Raw genomic sequence first — 22,499 nt, 5'->3', positions numbered from 1 at the left:
TTTATCAGGATACCCCCATATGGTAACTAAATACCTCCACCATACAGGCACTGGATAACACACCCATACTGCTGCTGAACAAAATAATATTGAAGGAACATCAATACACCACATACTGTCAGTCAATATTACCACCAAACTGAGACTGAATACAGTGATCACATAGTGGTCAGATATATCACATAGGCATCTGACACATTTATAGAACGGTAATTAGACACAGTTGCAGGCAGAATAAGTAATTACATCCAGTGACTCTCACTTGACTGGAGTAATTCACTTTCTCATCTTCTCAATGTAGCCCACACTGCCATGAAGACGTTTTCCAAATATCACTTATCTTTGCAAAGTCTCCAAACACTCAAGTTCTACCATTGCAGTTTTATCCCTTATATGCTGACGTCAATAGCACCATCTGCATGTAAGGGGCGCCATACACAATAGATAGCTGCCAGCTGACGATGGCTTGGCCAGCAGCTCACTCTCCAGACTCCACCATACACAGCTCGCTGCAAGAGAACCGCTGCCAGACTCCCTCTGTCCTTTTCCAGACAGCGGCTGATTTCACCGTGGACAAAATTATCGACAGTCCAAAATCAGACATGCTGGATCCTTATCACATGTGACATCATCTGTCAGGAGGGAGTCCGGAGAGCCCCATATACATTAGTCTGTGGGCCCAGCCCACCGATATTGACGGGTTTGGCCAACTTTAGTCAATGTTATACATTGTGGGCCTCCTCTTTCAACCCATCTGCTTAATCATACTCACATACAGAATCATATTGTCAGGTCATTTTTTCTGCACAATGATAATCATAAATGCTAAAAAAAAAAAAAAAAAAAAAAGTAAGGGGAAATTACTTTTTTTTCTTAAACTTTAACCCCACTTGAAATTTGTGTCTTACTTCATTCAAAACTTCAACTTGTAATGCAAAAAACAAGCCATGACATGTCTATGCTGAAGGCTATAGAAGGGGATGGGAAAAAAATAAAAGTTAAAAACTAAAAATTTTGGGAAGGAGTTAAAGGGAATCTATCATTACATATGATCATCACATATAACCTCCTGCTATAGAGTTACACAGGATAGTTTCAAATTAGTAAACCTGGGACCCTCTAAAATGTCACTTTCAGCATAAAAGAAGAAAATAAAGTATTATCCTCTTCCAGTGAATAGTGATCAGGATGGCCTCGGTCTCTGGAGTCGTCATGCAGTATTAGCTTGCAAACAAACTCCAGGGGCATTATTGCCCTAAATACTCCTCAAGTTAGGAGTGCACGACAACTCCTGAGACTGAGACTACCATGATGACTAACTATAGCGCACAATACTTTATTTTCTTCCTTTCTGCTGAAATTTTAGACAGTGACATATTTACTGCACTGTTATTATGCTGTACAACACTATGGTGGCAATTATGTGGTGACAGGTCCTTTACCAAGAAGCATTCTTTTGGGTGAGTGCCTAATTAAAACTAGATGTATGGCAGGTAATGTAGTGTTCTATTTTGTATCTACATATATATCATACATCAATTTTTAATTAGGCACCTGCCAGACTGGTGATTTTTCTAAATATCATATATTATCAAAACCGCTCAGAAGGGTCATTTATGTCAGTTTATATTAGTAAGATATTACTGCATGGTAACATCATTAGAGTGTTCAGTAACTGTGAAGACCCAGGGTCTCCCGTGCGTGTAATACTACTCAGACAACAAGGGTGAGGGTAAAACAGTATGGCAATATTTTATTGAACCACCAAACAGACAATAAACATATAGAACAGTCCCAGCAAATACCCAAGATGGTGCAAAATTACACAGTCTCACCCTTCCCCTGGCCAGCCAGGGATAGAGGAACTGCGACTTTGGGACTTCCAGGGCCAACTACCTCAAGCAGTGGCGCACCCCACTTTGGGTAGACACCCACAGAGAGGAGGTAGCGGCAAGCTTAGGAAGCTGACAGTCCATTTAGGTACAAGGCCAGGAGACCCGAGGGTCCGACCCTGGCCTCTCCGAACAACTCCATGGGTTCTAGGTGACCTCATTGTCCCAACCTGGCTTTCTCGGAGTGTCTCCATGGGTTCCAGGTGACCAGATGGTCCCAACCTGGCAACTCTAAACAACATATCCATGGGACCAGGTGACCTCATTGTCCCAACCTTGTTTCCCCCAAACGTATTCATGGGTTCTCTGATGGTCAATGGAACAGATCTGTATCCTTCCAGCCAGGGCCGTGTACCCTTAGACTGGAATCCTGTAGAATCCAAATCTGTGTCTCTCTGGATGGAGCCATGCTACCAAACTGCTGTCCTGAAGAGTCTCTCTCTGATTCTCTGATTCTCTTTGCAGCAGGATAGAAAACCCTTTTTATATTTACATATGTGGCTAAGGTCATTCACAGGTCAGGGGAAAAGGTGCAGGACTGAGGTCTCATTGTTTAAACATTTAATCAATTTGCATAGTTGTTATCTCACTGCTCTGTAAATCAACAACTAGCAAGCTTAGTACAATATGTAATTAGCATATTAACAAACACTATTGTTCTACCCTGAGTCACTGTCCTTCTTGACCAGCCAAAGAAACAAATACATTCAAAAGTCAACACAAGCACAGTGTATTTCTCTTGCCCTAACAAACAGACGTCTGGCTAATTAAGATTAGAAGCTGTGTCGTCGCAGTAACATCTTAATAAAGTGCAAAAAACGAGATCTAGCTCTTTCCAGCGCCCGCAGAGGGTTGTGGGATCCCTCTGCATGCCGAGATCACACAATCCAGAAGTTTCTAGCAAAAGTCGGGCCCTTTTTTCATGGGACATTAGGAACCATTTTGAGGGGTTTTGCCAATAAATGATATTTAGAAAAAAGTCACCAATTTGTGGCTGCCCACTATTTTATTAAATAAATAGTGCAGCCCCAGATTGGTGATCTTTACTTTTTAAAAAAGACCTGTCAGCATTCGTGACATGTTTTGTGACATTATTGCATTGCCCATAATATAACAACTCTGCAGCATCTATTCATATAACTCTGCATTGTACCGTTGCTCTTGATTTGTGTTAGTAATCTGGAATTAAATTGACAACTATTGGGTGCTATGTCCCCTGCACACCCTTATGGAGCAATTTGACACTCTGATTTCGGATGGTCCGTGTACTATTAATGAGCGCCAATTGACTATGCACAAGTTGTTCGGTACTCATTTACTGGACTGTTTGCACAGGCCGATGAACAATGATGGGAACAGAACGATCTCTAATACAATCATTCTTATTGGCAGCACATAGTTTTCACACGACTGATGATTGAGAATGAGCATTTCTATGAACACTTGTTCACCAGTCTACTGGTATAAATACACTGCTACATTGTGCTGATAGTGTCAGACTGTTAGGACACACTGCTTTGACAAGGTGAATCGTGAGACCCGTTTTTTATTCATGCATTTTTAGGAGAAATAATTGGTAAACAGTATAACATGGGCTATAGAAAAGCTCTAAAATTATGTCATGGGTAGTGTTGAGCATTCCGATACTGAAATATCGGGTATCGGAATTCCGATACTTAATTCCGATACTTTTACAATATCGAATACCGGAATCGGAAGTTCCCATAATGCCTGCGCTCTGCAGTGTCTCTGAAGGATGACAAGCTGGATGGCAGCGCTCAGCTGCGATCCAGCCTGTCATCAGAATGCCATCCCAGCGTGAGAGAATTCTCCTGATTGTTTAAAAGCCGGCGGGCGGTAAAAAGCCGCCTGCTTTTAAACAATCACACAGCCCCATACTGCTTTCCCGCAGCCTCCAACCCCGATCCTCCGCTCCCCTCGCCACCTCCCATCCCGATCGTAAGTTAGGACCGGGCGGGGAGCACAGCACCAAGGAGCGGGGAGCGAAGGACCCGGGCGGGGAAGCCGGCAGTGAAAAGACTTCACCACCAGCTTTCCCGTTCTGTGCTGCGCTTTCCCGCCGGTTATTTCAAATGAACAGCTGAGGTATCAGGTGATGCCGATCAGCTGTTCATTTGAAGTAGCCGCGGTGCCCTCAGAGGGTTCATGTGAGTTCATGCTTGACTGCATTGCATGAACTCACATGAACTTTCCCACGGCCACACAGGTCAGCCTCACCTCCCAGACCATCAGCCCGTCATGATTAGTGTGTGCCCGGTGTCTGTGCGATGTCTGTGGGTGTGTGTGCGCGGTGTCTGTGCGATGTCTGCGAGTGTGTGCGGGTGTGCGCGGTGTCTGTGCGATGTCTGGGGGGTGTGTGCGTGCAGGCAGACATAGGCCGATGTGACACTACTACTCCCATCGGCCTATGTCTGTCCCCCGTCCACTCGTGCCAGCAGGATCAACTCGATGGGAGCAGTAGTTCCCATCAGCCTGATCCTGCTATTTAAATTGCCCTACTGTGTCCCCAATAAATTTTAAATACATTTCATTGGTGGCCAGTGGTTGCCTACAATAAATTAGTTCATACATTACCTGTCCCCGCCGATCGGCACCTAAAATAAAGTAAAAAATAAAAAAATACACCTATACTCACCTAGACACCTAATTCCCCGAAGCCATCGATCTCCTGTAATAAAATCTAAAATAATAAACCACAACCTTATCCTTACCCCTCCGTAGTAGTCCACGAGTGTCCCACGATGATCTCCAGTTTAGAGCAGCCACATAGAATGTGACCGCTCTGAACCGCTGCCGCCGCTAGAATGACAGGGCCGTAAAGCAGCCCCGTCACTGCATAAGCGGGTTCGCCGGAGTTCAGGCACCGCTGCTCCGGTTAGCTCCTTTACGGCCCTGCTGTATCGTGAGAAATTCCCACGGTACAGCAGTGCCGTAAAGGAGGTCTCCGGAGCTGCGCTGCCTGAATGCACTCCGGTGACCTCAGTCAGTGGCTCCCACTGCCGGGAGCGGACGTGTTCCCGGCAGCGTGAGCTTACAGCAGCCATGCACAGCTGTCACCATCTCCAGATGTGACAGCTGTGCATGGGAGATCAGCGCAGGAACGTGGACAGGTAACTATTTTTTTTTAGTAAACTAAGAATTAAATAAAATGGTGTGTTTTATTTCCAATAAATTATTTTTTTCTGGGTGTAGTGTGTGTTTTTCTTTTTAACACTTTGTAGGTTAGTAATGGGGGTGTCTTATAGATGCCCATCATTACTAACCTGGGCTTCATGGCAGCTGGCGCTGACATGAACCCCAACCCTATTACCCCCTGCCACCGCACCAGGGCAGCGTGGAAGAGCGAGGCTAAGTGCCAGAATTGGCGCATCCTATGGATGCGCCATTTCTGAGGCGGCTGACGGCTGGTGTTTCTAGCCTGGGAGGGGGCCAATATTCATGGCACCCTTCCTGGGCTATTAATATCAGCCCCCAGCTGTCTGCCTAGCCTTTGCTAGCTATTAAAATAGGGGGGACCCCACGTCATTTTTTTGGGGGGGTCTTCCATTTTAATAGCTAGTAAAGGCTAGGTATTCAGCTGGGGGCTGATATTAGTAGTCTGGGAAGCTCCGTGGGTATTACCCCCTTCCCAGGCTTCAAACATCTGCCCCAGCCGTCGGCTTAACCTCCGCTAGAGACTAAAATTATGGGGGATCCCATGCCAATTTTTTTTTTAAATAAATCCTTTATTTTAACACTAAATGACATTTGGAGAGTTAATAAAGATGCAGTCCCTAAATTATTATTTCTTTTTTAATTAATTTTTCCCAAAAATGTTGACGTGGGCTTTGCCATATTTTTGTATGCTAGCCAGGTACAGCATCCAGCTTCTATGAACGTGCCATTTTCCGGGGTGGCTGCGGACTGCAATTTGTGGGGGGGGGCCAGAAAGCTTGGGCTTCCCTGCGCTGCAGATTCCATCCCCGAGCTGCCTAGTTGTACCTGGCTGGACACAAAAATAGGGAAAAGCCCCACTTATTTTTTTTTTAAATTATTTCATGAAATTCATGAAATAATAAAGAAAAAAAGGGCTTCCCTATATTGTTGTGTCCAACCAGGTACAAATAGGCAGCTGGTGGTTGGGGGCAGCCCGTTCCTGCCTGCTGTACCAGGCTGGACACAAATATAGGGCGAAGCCCCACGTCAATTTTTTTTTTATTATTTCAGGAAATTCATGAAATAATTAAAAAAAAATTGATGTGGGGCTTCGCACTATATTTGTGTCCAGCCAGGTACAGCAGGCAGGAACGGGCTGCCCCCAACCACCAGCTGCCTATTTGTACCTGGCCGGACACAACAATATAGGGAAGCCCTTTTTTCTTAATTATTTCATGAATTTCATGAAATAATTAAAAGAAAAAAAATACGTGGGGCTTCGCCCTATTTTTGTGTCCAGCCAGGTACAACTAGGCAGCTGGGGGCTGGAATCTGCAGCGCAGGGAGGCCCAAGCTTTCTGGGCCCCCCCGCTGCAAATTGCAGTCCGCAGCCATCCCGGAAAATGTCGCGTTCATAGAAGCGCCATCTTCTGGCGCTGTACCCAACTCATCCAGGGCCCTGGTGCGGTGGCTCACTGGGTAATAAAGGGGTTAGGGCCAGCTTGGCATTATCAGCAGCCCGAAATTCATGGGGTCACGCCAATATTAGACATAACCGCCATGAATTTCTAGTAAAGTATTTAAAAAAAAAACACAAACACCCAGAATAAAGTCCTTTAATTGAAATAAACACACAATTCTTTATTGTTCTAAATTAAACCATACTTACCATCACGCCCATTCCAGCAGAAGCCAACGATCTCCTGCAATAAAAGTAAAATAATAAAGCAACATTATCCTTACCTTTCCATGGTTCCCAGGACAGCTTCAGCTCTGCTACATCGAGATGACAGGCTGGACCTGCAGAACGCTGCCATCCAGCCTGTCATCCCGCGGACACTGAGAAGCGCGGGCATGCTTGCACTCCTCAGTGTCAGGCTGTGACGGCATCCCGATGAGCCGAGTCTCTCACGCTCACCGCATGCGCAGGAGAATTCTCCCACGCTGTCAGTGACGTGCATGAGGTGAGCTGAGTTCATTGTCGGCTCATCTTTATGCCGTCACAGCCAGACACTGAGGAGCGCAAGCATGCCTGCGCTTCTCAGTGTCTGCGGGATGACAGGCTGGATGGCAGCGTTCTGCTGCGGTCCAGCCTGTCATCTCGATGTAGCAGAGCTGAAGCTGTCGTGGGAACCATGGGAAGGTAAGGATGATGTTGCTTTATTATTTTATTTTTATTGCAGGAGATCGTTGGCTTCACCTGGAATGGGTGTGACGGTAAGTATGGTTTAATTTAGAACAATAAATTGTGTGTTTATTTCAATTAAAGGATTTTATTATGGGTGTTTGTGTTTTTTTTAACTTTGACTATGGGGTTAGTAATGGGGGTGTCTTATAGACGCCTCTCCATTACTAACCTGGGCTTGATGTCAGCTGGCATTATAAGCTGACATCAACCCCAACCCCATTACCCCACTGCCACCGCTGCAGGGCAGTGGGAAGAGCGAGGCTAGGATGCGCCATTTCTGGGGCGGCTGACGGCTGGTGTTTCTAGCCTGGGAGGGGGCCAATATTCATGGCACCCTTCCTGGGCTATTAATATCAGCCCCCAGCTGTCTGCCTAGCCTTTGCTAGCTATTAAAATAGGGGGGACCCCACGTCATTTTTTTGGGGGGGTCCCCCATTTTAATAGCTAGTAAAGGCTAGGTATTCAGCTGGAGGCTGATATTAGTTGCCTGGAAAGCTCCGTGGGTATTACCCCCTTCCCAGACTTCAAACATCTGCCCCAGCTGTCTGCTTAACCTCCGCTAGAGACTAAAATTAGGGGGAACCCCACGCCAATTTTTTTTTTAATAAATCCTTTATTTTAACATTAAATGACAAGTACAGTAATCAACACTATCACTCTACTTCTTATATATGTGACTGACATGTTTCTATCTATCTAATCTCTTTGTGATTCTCTATTCTTTCTATTCTAAATTGTCGGGTACAGATGCTGAATTGCCGGCCGGCTTTTTTAAAGAGACGGTGCATGAAAACACTAATATTTTTTTAAATAAATCCTTTACACTAAATGACAAGTACAGTAACCAACACTGTCACTGTACTTCATATATATGTGACTGACATGTTTCTATATCTAATCTATGTGTGATTCTCTATTCTTTCTATTCTAAATTGTCGGGTACCGCTGCTGAATTGCCGGCCGGCTTTTTTAAAGAGACGTGCATGAAAACACTAATATTTTTTTTAATAAATCCTTTACACTAAATGACAAGTACAGTAAGCAACGCTGTCACTGTACTTATTATATATGTGACTGACATGTTTCTATCTATCTAATCTATGTGTGATGCTCTATTCTTTCTGTTCTAAATTGTCGGGTGCCGGTATATGCCGCTGCTGAATTGCCGGCTTTTCATGTTTCACTGTGAGCACTGTTCCCATCGATTTGGGCAACCACCTCCCCCAATACATTTTACATTATTGTTAGTTGTTTTTCTTCATGTAGAATTAACCTACAAGGAAAGAAAGGGTTTATTTTGATTCCGATATTTGTGTCCCATTGACTTGCATTGGTTTCCGGTATCGGAATCGGCGATATCCGATAATTTTTGGGTATCGGCCCGATCCAATCCGATCCGATATTTCCTGATATCGGAAGGTATCGCTCAACACTAGTCATGGGGAATATAAATATTCACTAAAAGGACTTTCCTGAAAAGTTAACATGTCATCCTTATAGGGTACTACGACTAACTTCAACATTACACAAAGCTATGTTTTCCGTTGGGCAGGGACATAGGGTTATTACTGTTATAGGTTGTAGGTTTTATTTATAATTTTTTTCAATTTCTTTATTTTTCATTAAAGAGAATCTGTCAACAGGGTTTCATACCTTCAACTATCTATAAGTGCATGTTACGCTTTCAAAGAAAAGTCCAGTCATACATTTACATGGTCAGTCTATTCCTACATTACTGAGAAATCTGCGTTTGAATTGATATGCAAATGAGGCTGAAGATCTGAAGCCTCTGTCACTCCAGGTCTATTTTCTGTGCAGTGCCACCTCCTTTACTGGGCTCCTTTGCCAAGAATCATAAAGCATAGAGGTCATCCATCATGCCAGAGGAAGCTGCACTGGGCCTGGAATAGAACTGAGTGACAGAGGCTTCAGATCTACAATAGCTCTTCAGCCTCTTTTGCATATTAATTCAAAAGTAGACTTCTCAATAACGGAGGAACGGACTTTCCATGTAAAGGTATTGCTGGGCTTTGAGTCTTTGAAAGAGCTATATGCACATATGAATAGTTTAGGGGGTTGAATTCCTGCCGACAGATTCTATTTTAGTGGGGGAAAATGAGGGAATTTTGAATTTTTTTAAAATGTTCTTTTGTTTTAGTCCAGTCAGGGGACTTGTGCCTGTGATTGTCTCATCGTCAATACTATATACAGCAATACCATGGTATTAGTAATAAAGTGTAAACCATGGTCTCCTATAAAGCTCAACCTTAGACAGAGCATCACAGACAGGATTACCAAGAAGGTAGAAACTGGGCCAACAGTTCAAAGCTAAAAAATAATTATGTGTCAGTGTCCAATAGAGAATATAAAAGTGCTAGAAGAATCAGTACTGGGAAGTGATTGAATGCATAACCTTTGCACTTGTTAGTTGTTAGTGTATGAACAGGTTTTGTTTCTTCATATGCTATTCTATCTTATTATAACAACTTGTTCCAGATATATAAAGCCCGATTCATCAAGACCAGCGTTGTTTGTGCCAGTCTTAATGAGGAGGAGTGCTGGAGTCAGACACTCCTGATTCATGAAAAGTTGCCTTTTCATGAGTATGGAGCTTCTGACGAGGGGCATATGATTTTGTGTGCCATGATAGAAATTTTACTCCACTCGTTTTGTCGGGGCTGGGAGAAACTGATGTGAAAACTGCAAAAGTCACAAAATTTTGGCACAACTCCAGTTGCATCTAAATTTCACAACTTTTTAAAGCATTTACGCCAGAATTCTGGCTTGAAAGCTTTGATGAATCAGGCCAATAGAATATGTTTCCGAAGATATCCTCATAGATTGTTATTTTTATTTATAATTGGCAGGAATGCAGCTTACAGTAAGCGATACAGACACTGCTCCAGAAGATCTGTTATATGAAGTGGTGGAACCACCTCGTTTTGGTGTTCTTATGAAATCTGAAGATGGCATACAGACTCCTTTAACTTCAGGTATACTTGCAAAATGTATATTATTTGTTATACCTTTTTGCATCTTATACAAACATTGTAAAAGCGTTATCGAGCAATCAGCTTTTCTGTCCAATGCACGGCCACAATACTCCCTCAATAGTAGCATTGCAGTCAAAAGCCGGCACTCGCTTCTTCCATAAAAAAGTACTTTATTTATTCAATAAGTTGTCCACTACTCAGACAACTCCTTGTCATATCCCACGCTTGGCCCCGATAAAATAAAAAAGCTTATATTCCCCTGCCATGTCGGCGCCGTTCCAGCAGTGCCAGCACTCGTGGTCCTGGGGCCCTCGTGCGGTTGTTGTGACACGTGAGCCCGGCACCCAATCAGCGCTGGCGTCACTTTCTCCGCCTTCGTACAAATTGAACATGAACAGGAAGTCAGAGATTAGCTGCAGCCCGGACTACTTCTTCATGTTCAATTCGACAGGAGACGGGGACAGTGATGCCAGAGCTCATTGGGCGCCGGGCTCACTTGTCATAACAACAGCATGGGGGCCCGGGAATGTGAGTACCGCTGGAACGGCGCCAGCACAGGAGGAGAGTATAGGCTTTTTTATTTTATCAGGGCCAAACATTTAGATCAAGAAGGGGATGTCCTAGTAGTGGACAATCCCTTTAAAAACAATGATGGCCAGACAGCAGCACAAAAAACTAATGCCAACAGAAGGAACACAAACTCCAGGTAACGCGTTTCTGACCTACATGATCCTCCTTAGTCTGAGTCAGACTAAGCACCATGTAGGGCAGAAAGACGTTGCCATTAGGTTTTTGTGCTGCTATCTGACCATCGTTGTTTTTAACCATATTTTATAAATAAAGTACGTTTTTATGAAAGAAGCAAGTATCGGTTTATGACTGAATTGCTAATATCAAAGATTTGCTAAGCAAAATTGCAGCAAACTAGATAAAACACTACTAGGTAATATATACTTGCACCATATTATTGTTTACAAATGTATATGGATTCAACTAGGGTTTATATCACTCTGAGCCTACAACTATGATATCTTAGTGTTTTATTTCCAACACTGATCCCTATAAACTAGCACTTGCATTACATTTCTGGAACAGTTTTTTTTATATTTCCTCTAATTTTATCTTTTTTCATACCATATCCATTGTACATTTCTATATTACGGTATCTTAACTACCGTAATTTCCTATATTATTGCTAAATAAGCATGTCAAATAATGATTGTGATTGTACCGCCTCTATATTGTCTTTTGGATGAAAGGTGCTTTGCTATACTTCCTTTTTATCTGTGATGTTATCACCCACTTTTTATCCTGTATGTATCTTTTATGTCTTTATCTAATAAAAATGTATATTTTTATACATGTGTAGTCACACTTGTAGGTTTCGTGTTGCAGTTCTGAATAGTATAGAAAGATAATAGGGCATGGCTAAGTGGAGTTGGAAAATGCACTACATTTAGGATATCCGCTATTTTTTGTGTGGAAAATATTGGTGTACATACATGTAACGTAAATAATGTATTTATTGTAACTATATATTTTAAAAACGTTGTCTTTATTTTTGAGACTCCTAGATACATGTATCTTTTAACACAATTGATAAAGGTTTACTGTATTGTCATTATACTGTATCTATGAGTAGAAATTTGAAGTAGATAACACTTATTTAACATTTTTGGCAGATGATACTTTTACATATGAAGATATCAACAGAAATGCCGTGCATTATGTACATGATGGCTCTGCAACAACAGAAGATGGCATGGAGATTGCAGTGACCGATGGCGTTACGTCCACCACAACCCTTCTGAAAGTAGTAGTCACTTTGGCGAACGGCAATGGTCCTCGTCTTGTCCCTGGTTCTCTGTTGTCCATAATGGTGCCTAGCAAAAGCTCTGTTGTCATAACTAGCTCAAATCTTGCTTACACAGTATGTGATTTTAATATTAATATAGAAATATAAAAGTTTATTTTTTGTAATTTTTTGGAACCCGATACGGCATAGCCATCTTTTTTCTATGGGGATGGCTAAGAATTTCTGATGTTGTATCTTAAATGCTTAGTAAATTCTAAGGAGATATTCTAAGACAAACTATGTGAAATTATCCTGCTGAATGAAGTCAGTAAATGTCACAATCCCCATTTCAAGTTATAATAGATGACCGTGCATTTCAAGCCATGTTTACAAACACTACAAATTTTCACTACTTATTTAGGCAGGTTTGTATGGTGCTTGCATTGTTTTTTTTTTTGTTTTTTTTATCATTCTAAAAAATAATGCTGCATCACATGGGTTTCTGAAGCAGTTTTCAAATGTTCAAGCTTATAGTGCTAGAGTCTGGAAGGGGTTGTGAAGTAGCAGAGACATATGTTTTATTGTTTATCAAATGTAAAACCATAAAACTTAATATACTCTCTTGTTCCTGTCTGCTGTGACCCTCCTATTTCAGCTCCTCTCCATGGTCCTGGCAGCTTCACTTCTCTATTGATTAGAGTTGAGCATGAGTTCATTCTCCATGGCAGCCAAATCGAGGCAGTCTTCAATTCTGCGGCAGGCATCTTTGAACAAGCATCCCCAGTGTTCACTAGGTCCCACAAAGTCGTCATGTTGCGGGGCTCAGTAGAAGCCACAGAAGCCAGACCTGGAGAAAGTCAGAATTAGGAGGATAAAGCAGATTTGTACAGTAAATTGTAAAGTTTAATGATTTTACATTTCATAAAGATTAAAACATATTGTTCTGCCACTGTTCATCCCTTTTAAGTCTTAAGCTATTACTGCATTAGTTTTATTTTAATAGCAGTAGTCTTCATGATGGGATCCTGTCACAAGTGACTCATAACATGTCTGTTTTAGTAAATACTTGTGCTTCCCATAATATAATGATTCTGGAGCACCTTTTCTTAGAACACTACCTTGTACCACTCCTATGTTATTCTCTCTAGAATTGTATGTAACTGGGTGTTGCCCTTCCTGTTTTTAAAGAGGTGTGTCCGTACACTCTGATGTGGTCTGCACTGATTGGACAGTTCCAGTCTGTTTGAGAGACATTCCCAACTGGTAACGCCCATTTGTCAATTAATTAAAAAACGTACAGGAGAAATAAGAGGAACAGCACGCCACGGGTTATGACAAAAAGTGCTCTGGAATTGCAATTTTTTAACAAACATAAGTATTTAATAGTCATGTCAGACGAGTCAACATTTCCACTATAAGCTAATAGTGCTATAATATTCCTGAAATGAAAATGCATTTTCTGACACTGTTAAAGGTTATTACCAAAATCAAAAATAGGTTTCATGATAACCTACATCAATTTTTAATAATGTGGGTCAATATAAGTTTAAGAAGTAATAACAACCCCAGGCTATATTCATGCCTTTGTTGCCACTGGAACTATCCTTCTGTAGTTCCAATAACTTAGGTCGACCATGCACAGTGTAGGCATCTTATCTTTTCCCTCATTCTGCTGCACGCTCACAGTAGAGGAGTGGAATGTGGTTCCCTGAAACATCAGCTCAACCATGCTGTGGTAAGCCGCCAGTGTTTGATGGAGGAAAACACCCATGCCCAGTTTTAGACAGTGCTTTCTTAGGAAGCTGCTGGCGCAACTTTGTTGTGCCTGTAGCACTGACATCAGCTGTGCTGCACTGACATCAGCTGTGCTGCACTGACATCAGCTGTGCTGCACTGACATCAGCTGTGCTGCACTCATATTCTGCTCAGAACACAGCACAGCAGTGCTTAGGGAAGTGATTATGTTTATGAAATCAAAATCATGTACTGCCACTTAATTGGCACATCCATTCATCTATATTGAAATCTTTGTGTATCTGTTATCCTGTTATCTACCAGCTCTGATCAGTTATAATGAGTGTGTGTACATATGTATATTGATGCTGTTTTGAGGGCAAAGGGTGGTTACACCAAATATTGATTTGTTCAATCACTTTCTATTTTGTTAATATTATATATATATGCATATGTGTATATATACAGAATATATAGATATATATTTATTTATGAGTGTGCATATATTTTTATCAATTAGCAGAATGTAAAGTAAATGAACAACAGAGGAATCTATATCAAATCATTATTTGAAGTGACACTATTCTTTGCCTTCAAAACAGCAGCATCAGTTATTCTAAGTACACTTGCTCAAAATCAGGGATTTTGTAGGATTATAGACTGGTGTATGAGTAACCAAACAGGTGATAATGATTATTATTTTCATATGTACGTTGAAAAACCAGTCATTAACTGAGACAGAAAAAGCTGTGTAGATACAGTACAGACCAAAAGTTTGGACACACCTTCTCATGTAAAGATTTTTCTGTATTTTCATGTCTATGAAAATTGTACATTCACACTGAAGGCATCAAAACTATGAATTAACACATGTGGAATTATATACTTAACAAAAAAGTGTGAAACAACTGAAAATATGTCTTATATTCTAGGTTCTTCAAAGTAGCCACCTTTTGCTTTGATGACTGCTTTGCACACTCTTGGCATTCTCTTGATGAGCTTCAAGAGGTAGTCACCGGAAATGGTCTTCCAACAATCTTGAAGGAGTTCCCAGAGATGCTTAGCACTTGTTGGCCCTTTTGCCTTCACTCGGCGGTCCAGCTCACCCCAAACCATCTTGATTGGGTTCTGGTCTGGTGACTGTGGAGGCCAGGTCATCTGGCGTAGCACCCCATCACTCTCGTTCTTGGTCAAATAGCCCTTACACAGCCTGGAGGTGTGTTTAGGGTCATTGTCCTGTTGAAAAATAAATGATGGTCCAACTAAACGCAAACCGAATGGAATAGCATGCCGCTGCAAGATGCTGTGGTAGCCATGCTGGTTCAGTATGCCTTCAATTTTAAATAAATCCCCAACAGTGTCACCAGCAAAGCACCCCCACACCATCACACCTCCTCCTCCTCCATGCTTCACGGTGGGAACCAGGCATGTAGAGTCCATCCGTTCACCTTTTCTGCGTTGCACAAAGACATGGTGGTTGGAACCAAAGATCTCAAATTTGGACTCATCAGACCAAAGCACACATTTCCACTGGTCTAGTGTCCATTCCTTGTGTTCTTTAGCCCAAACAAGTCTCTTCTGCTTGTTGCCTATCCTTAGCCGTGGTTTCCTAGCAGCTATTTTACCATGAAGGCCTGCTGCACAAAGTCTCCTCTTAACAGTTGTTGAAGAGATGTGTCTGCTGCTAGAACTCTGTGTGGCATTGACCTGGTCTCTAATCTGAGCCGCTGTTAACCTGCGATTTCAGAGGCTGGTGACTCGGATAAACTTATCCTCAGAAGCAGAGGTGACTCTTGGTCTTCCTTTCCTGGGGCGATCCTCATGTGAGCGAGTTTCTTTGTAGCACTTGATGGTTTTTGCAACTGCACTTGGGGACACTTTCAAAGTTTTCCCAATTTTTCAGACTGACTGACCTTCATTTCTTAAAGTAATGATGGCCACTCGTTTTTCTTTACTTAGCAGCATTTTTATTGCCATAATACAAATTCTAACAGTCTATTCAGTAGGGCTATCAGCTGTGTATCCACCAGACTTCTGCACAACACAACTGATGGTCCCAACCCCATTTATAAGGCAAGAAATCCCACTTATTAAACCTGACAGGGCACGCCTGTGAAGTGAAAACCATTTCCAGTGACTTCCTCTTGAAGCTCATCAAGAGAAGTCCAAGAATGTGCAAAGCAGTCATCAAAGCAAATGGTGGCTACTTTGAAGAACCTAGAATATTAGACATATTTTCAGTTGTTTCACACTTTTTTGTTAAGTATATAATTCCACATGTGTTAATTCATAGTTTTGATGCCTTCAGTGTGAATGTACAATTTTCATAGTCATGAAAATACAGAAAAATCTTTAAATGAGAAGGTGTGTCCAAACTTTTGGTCTGTACTGTAGCTTAAAACTGGGTGAGGAATAACAAAAGTCTGCTACAAAGGAAAGGTTGTGGAAGACAGTTTCATGTCACAGGTCATACACCATGGCAAAACACAGCACAGCAACAATACGCAAGGCGGTAACTGCAGTGCGAATGCGCCGGCGCTCTTTGACCTTTCTCTGTGTATTATTGTACTGGACCTGCCCCGTAGGTAAAAATAATAAAGGCTCTTTTTTGTGTTATGCAGGGCGCATTGGTAACATATATACAGAATTCTAGAATACTGTATATGAGGGCTTACAGGTGCTGGCCCTACTTTATATGGGGAAAACCTGGTTACAGGTTCCCTTTAACAGAGAACAAGTGGTCTGTCCATTCAGCTCTGGGCAGCTGGAAGCACAGAGGGGGAAAAAGCAGATGAAATAAGACACAATCCCCGAATGTTGGGATTAGTCTGTATATTAAAATAGTTATGCTGACACTGTGCTTTGTGAAAAATATTTCATTTGTTGACAATAATCCTTTAATATCAGGATACTATTGAATCAGGAGATTTCCAACAAACAAGGCTCCCCTTCTCCACAATGTAATGCTGCATTAGAAAACCAGTCAGGTTGAACCAGTATAAAGGCTACACTGCAGTTTTACCCTACAAGTGTTAAATTCCCTTTTATTAAAATTGGGTGTATGCTTATTGAACCAGCACAAAAGAGAGGTATTTGCCATGTGGCATTCTGTCCTTTTATGTACCAGTATATTTCTGGCACCACAAATGTGTGGATTAGTGATTAGTTATAAATCCCCATAACCATCCCAGCAGGTAAAACGGGTCCACTCTAGAAATCATTAGCTCCATTTGTAGAATAGAGTATCATTTGATGTCTATCATTTGTTTATTATCAAAGGAGACATTACAGAGAAATTTGCCTGCTTAACTTGTGGCTCCATAATGAAAGTGATGGTGTTGAAGAGGCTGTGTCATTATTCATTCAGTGGCTTTGAAGAAAGGACTTTGTTAATGTGATTTGAGAATGAACGTTACATATTTTCTTGCTAAGTAATGCAATCAAGTAATATTTTATGCAAATAATGCTCACAATTACAGCAGCTGTCACTTGTGAGATTGCCAATTACCTACTAATTAATGCATTACCTTTAGGTTTTCATACTATGACAAAGGCAAGAGCTCATAGTTCCATAGAAAAACAGACCATTGTAGAAACCTGTTTTGGTTGTGTCATTTTTGCTCAGCTTGTAAAGCTCCATAAAGAGAATAAAAATCTGAATCTGCATTTTTCCTTCACTTAATGAATACTCAGTGGTTTATGAACGAACTCAGGTGACTTCTATATCAGTGATGCAGGATGATTTGATTATTTTTTACAGTTCATACCTAATACTATCCATGACTAGTTCATTCATAATGTAAATGAAATCTAAGGAACTGGTGACTTGTTGAAGCAGATCATAGTCCTCCACTAAATTCTGACTCTTTTTAGATATTTCATATTGTATTTGGAGGGCTCATTGTCATGTACACGCTTAGATGTATGACCCACCATAATGGACTTTATTTTTCCTAATCAGGATAATCATTCCCAGGACTCCAAAATCAGAATCCAGCTAGTCTCCCTGCCAATGTATGGCGTTCTAACCAAGACCAAGTCAGGACAGCCACCTGAGGAGCTATCAGAGTTTTCTTTTTTCACAATGGAAGATATCAAAAATAGGAAGATTAAGTAAGTTGTACTATCGGAAAGCAGTAACATGTAAACATCTTTACAATTTTATTGTAGATCCAATCTAAAGTATGCAGTCACTATGATCTTTAGGTTTACGTCTAATTATATTGGAATAATTAGAGGAATATTCTGGAAATGGTTGACTCTTACAAAAACCACAATGCGCTTATATGCCTGTGTGATCACGATGCGTTTTTTAAGCGTTTCCGCAGCGGCATAAACGCTTAAAAAACGCGTTGTGGCCACACAGGTCTGCCATGTTCCCCAATGATAATCCGCATGTGCTGTGCACATGCTGCGGAAATTTCCACTGCGGATTATCATTGCGGAAAAAAACGCAGCACTACCAATTATTTTGCGGAAGCGCTGCGTTTTCTATGCCATTGACTTTCATTGGAACGCATGTCATCCGCATCACTGCATCTGCACATGTGGATTACATGCGTTTCAATGTGCGGATGGTACCCGGGTAGGAGAAGAGGAGACTCTCCTCCAGACCCGGGCACCATAGAACCTGTAAAAAAAGAATAAAATAAATATTATACTTGCCTTCTGATGGCCCCCGGTGTGATTGTCTTGGCTTGCCGGCAGCTCGCGGTAGACTAAAGGACCTGCGCTGACGTAATTTAGTCATGTGACGGGTCACGCGACCGCTGACGTCGCCAGGTCCTTAAATCTACCGCGAAGTGTCAGCAAGCAGAGACAAGGACTCCGGGGGCCATCAGAAGGTAAGTATATATTTATTTTTTATTTTTAACCATTCTCTCGGGTCACACTATATAAATCCATGCCGGTTGCATGGATTTATATAGTGTGACCAAGTTGTCAAGCACTCTCCAAGTGATGCTAAAATCTCTTGGAAAGCGCTTGTCAACCCACATGCGGAAATGCATGTGAAGAACACTTCACATCCGCTTGTCCCTGGCAGGAAAACGCATGTACAATCCGCATGTACAATCCGCATGTGTTTTTTCTGCCAGGGAGATGCAGAAACGCTCAGAAAAAAATCCGGAGCATTTCTGCATCGTGGCCACATAGGCTTATTTGGTATATGTACAAGAAAGTCAGTTAAGAATTTTACAGCATAGAAACTAGCTGAGCTGTCAGTTTTTTGTTACATTTCTGTCATTTGTAGGTACTCCACGATATCAGAGATGGACAACCAGCCACTCACTGATCTCTTCCACTTCACGGTGTACAATGAGGACAATGATCGTCTGGACAGTCAGATATTCACTATCACCATTACACCAGCCAGTAGGAGTCTAACTGTAATGCAGTCTGGCGAGCAAATAACGGTTAGTGTCCTTTGACAAGTGTAAAAAATATAATCACAAGTGTTTTAAGGTCATATACACTTAAAGGGAATCTGTCATGTTCTAGCTACTAGCTTCTAGCGTGAGTACCAGCTTCACTGCGCACGCGCTATGTTCCCTTCGCGTGTGCAGTGAGGCTGTATAGTTCGCAGCTTCACTGCGCATGCGCTATGATGCTCTGTTCCTCGCGCCTGTGCAGTTAGGCTGTGTGATTACCAGCTTCACTGCTCACGCACTATGTTCCCCGCGCTTGCGCAGTGAGGCTGTGTATTTCGCAGCTTCACTGCGCACGCGTGGGGAACATAACGCGTGCGCAGTGAATCTGGTAACTACACAGCCTCACTGTGCAGGCGCGGGGAACATAGCGTCATAGCGCATGCGCAGTGAATCTGCGAACTACACAGCTTCACTGCACATCCGTGGGGAACATAGCGCTTGCGCAGTGAAGCTGGTAATCACGCAGCCTCACTGCGCAGGCGCGGGACCAGCGGCCTGACATGAACAAATGTGCATGTGCCCCACAATAATAGCGCTTGCCGGAAGCAATATTCAAATACATGGGTGGCGCCAGCACTGACTTAATGCTGCGCCCGCCCCTATGAGAATCACACCCCTATGACTGAATACGAGCAGGTAGGATATAAGTACATTAAAGGTTATAAAATCATTATAGTGGCACCAATTTTAATGAAAAAAGTTTGTTAGTGTTGCACATTGCATCGCTAATAACGCTATAGGGGCAGTGTACATAGTAGCTAGGACGTGACAGGTTCCCTTTAAGACCGATATATTATAAATAGAGTTGAGCAAAAAGATTTCCAGAACCCTATTTTAGCAGTCATGTCATTAGTCCATGGCCACTGGATGAGAGCACCTCAACCTTTCTACTACCTGCGGCATCCTCGGTGTCCCTCCTGATTTCAAGGCTTCCATGACACCGCAATGTAATGAGCTCTTTGGACCTACTAATTAGAAGAGGCACTGGGTATGCTGCAGGTAGTTGGAGGTTTGCAGTGCTCTGGTCTGGAGACATGTACTGCCGCCAGAAGGCCAAGGTTCGGTGAATCTTTTGCCCAACTCTAATTATAATGCACATTTATAAGTGCACGCTATTGTTATACTCCTCTTAATCTTAATTTTCTTTCCACTTATGACCCACCATTTAAAGACTTTTAAAATTCGAGGCCTACCCTCAGGATAGGTCATAAATATTGGATCAATCGGATTCCACCTCTCTGCACTCTTGGCACTCAACTATCTGAAGGGGCCTCTTTGTGCTTGTGCCAGTGGTACAGCCTCTTCAATGTTAAAATTACTCTGGCTATTTGCTCACCGTTCACATAGGGATGGCTGCTTTGTGCCAGTCACTTATTCTTCCCACTGCTACTAATTAGACAGTGTTTTGAGAGACTTAAAACATGGAGAGGCTGCAACACTTAACTGAGCACAGTGACTAGCTGATAGACGGGGATGTCAAGTGTTGGAACCCACCAATCTAATATTGATAACCTATCCTAAGAATTTTAGAAGGTTGGATATCCCCTTTAACGTCAGCTGCCATGCATTTACCTGCCAAACCACATTGTTATAATCAATGAAAGATTGAAAACAAAACATCTATGTCTGCCTTTGGTTTAACCCATGGTTATAGAAAAATACTCCCTCTGACAAACTATCACACATCACTTGCTATACAATTCAAGACAAACTAAATGTTAATTCTGTTGAAATACATTTTATGATTCTGCTAAATCCATAGGTGCAAGAAGGAGGCAGAATTCCTTTATCTGCACATGATATACTACCCCTTAAGTCTGTCACATTCGGACCTAGGCTACAAATGAATATTGTCAGAGAACCAAGGTTTGGTTACCTTGAGAACATAAAAAACGGTAAGTCTAGTATTATTTTCTCAATGCTTGGGATGAAATGTGAACAGTGTGTATTTTTTAATACTATCTGTTGTGTATTTTGATGTTATAGCAGTTTTGAGAGGCAAAACATATCTTTTCTGTGAGATTGCTTCAAATTTGCTGCCGGCAATACATTTCTTCTGTGGCATGTGCTAATGTTTAAATGAGCTGAGTAAAGATGAATGTGCTATGAGATGAAGAACTTTATATATTGCTGCTTAGGTGTTTCTGCAAGAAGTCAGCTGTATCCGACTTTGAAACTCCTTGGACTGCATTTCTCAAAATTAATGAAAACATGTAAAGAAACGAATTCAACTGCATGCTTGTGGGATACATACAGTCTCATATAAGTGTTTTGCAATTAAAAAGGCTTTCCCATCATATTAAGCAATGATATATTACTACATAAGGAACTCTACCCTCCATTGCATGACGTAGATGAGACCATTTATTCATTTGCAATCCAAAACAGAAAATGTGTGACGTTTCGGTCAACAATTTAGACCTTTGTCTGACCCAAAGTATTGCAGTAGTAAGAGAAAAGGTATCACCTTGTATTGTGCACTATACGGCGACAGAGGTCGCTTTACCTCTACCACTGCAGACTCTTATCCAACTACCTGTATTTATCTTTGCCTGTACATGGAGTGAAACGCTACTTGTACACCCGAGTACCCAGAGTGGCATATAACTGCTATAGCTACAGTGGGTGAAATAAGTATTGAACAAGTCACCAATTTTATAAGTAAATGTATTTCTAAAGGTGCTTTTGAAATGAAATTCTCATCAGATGTTGGTAACAACTGTTCCAATCCACACAGAAAAAGAAATTAAACCATAGATGTCCATAAATTAAGTTATATGTAATAATTAATGACATAGGGAAAAAGTATTGAACACACTTACTAAAATGTATTTAATACTTCATACAAAAGCCTTTGTTGTTGATTACAGCTTTAAGACACCTCCTGTATGGAGAAACTAGTAGCAGGCATTGCTCAGGTGTGATTTTGGCCCATTCTTCCACAGAAACGCTCTTCAAATCCTAATGGTCTTGTGGTCTCCTTCTATGAACGCTGAGCTTTAGTTCCTTCCATAAATTTTCTATTGGATTCAGGTCAGGTGATTGGCTTCGCCATTCTAGCAGCTTTATTTTCTTTCTCTGAAATCAATTGAGAGTTTTGTTGGCTGTGTGCTTGGAATTATTGTCTTGCTGAAATGTTTCATCTTCATAATCCTGGTAGATTGCAGCAGTTTTTTATCAAGAATGTCTTGGTACATTTGTCCATTCATCCTTCCTTCAATTATGTGAAGTTTGCCTGGGCCGTATGCTGAAAAGAGCCCCACACCATGAAGCTCCCACCTTCAAATTTCACTGTTATGGTGTTTTTGGGAT

At 41.7% G+C, this 22,499-nt stretch overlaps 1 protein-coding gene across 1 annotated transcript in view; it reads left to right on the top strand.

Annotated features, from left to right (window-relative positions):
* Positions 1–22,499, top strand: part of FRAS1 (Fraser extracellular matrix complex subunit 1) — a 626,357-nt gene that overhangs the window by 499,077 nt on the left and 104,781 nt on the right. Inside the window, exons 37-41 of the mRNA XM_073637084.1 lie at positions 10,104–10,229; positions 11,912–12,159; positions 17,720–17,871; positions 19,010–19,172; positions 20,950–21,082. Of these exons, the coding sequence (XP_073493185.1) occupies positions 10,104–10,229; positions 11,912–12,159; positions 17,720–17,871; positions 19,010–19,172; positions 20,950–21,082 (822 nt within the window). The remainder of the gene's footprint in view (positions 1–10,103; positions 10,230–11,911; positions 12,160–17,719; positions 17,872–19,009; positions 19,173–20,949; positions 21,083–22,499) is intronic.

This window comes from Phyllobates terribilis, unplaced genomic scaffold (genome assembly GCF_046119375.1).
Source record: "Phyllobates terribilis strain yellow unplaced genomic scaffold, ASM4611937v1 Scaffold_1__5_contigs__length_1240528914, whole genome shotgun sequence".
Taxonomy (NCBI): Eukaryota; Metazoa; Chordata; class Amphibia; order Anura; family Dendrobatidae; genus Phyllobates; species Phyllobates terribilis.
Note: the sequence above shows the minus strand (reverse complement) of the source record. Positions and strands in the feature narration are given on the sequence as shown.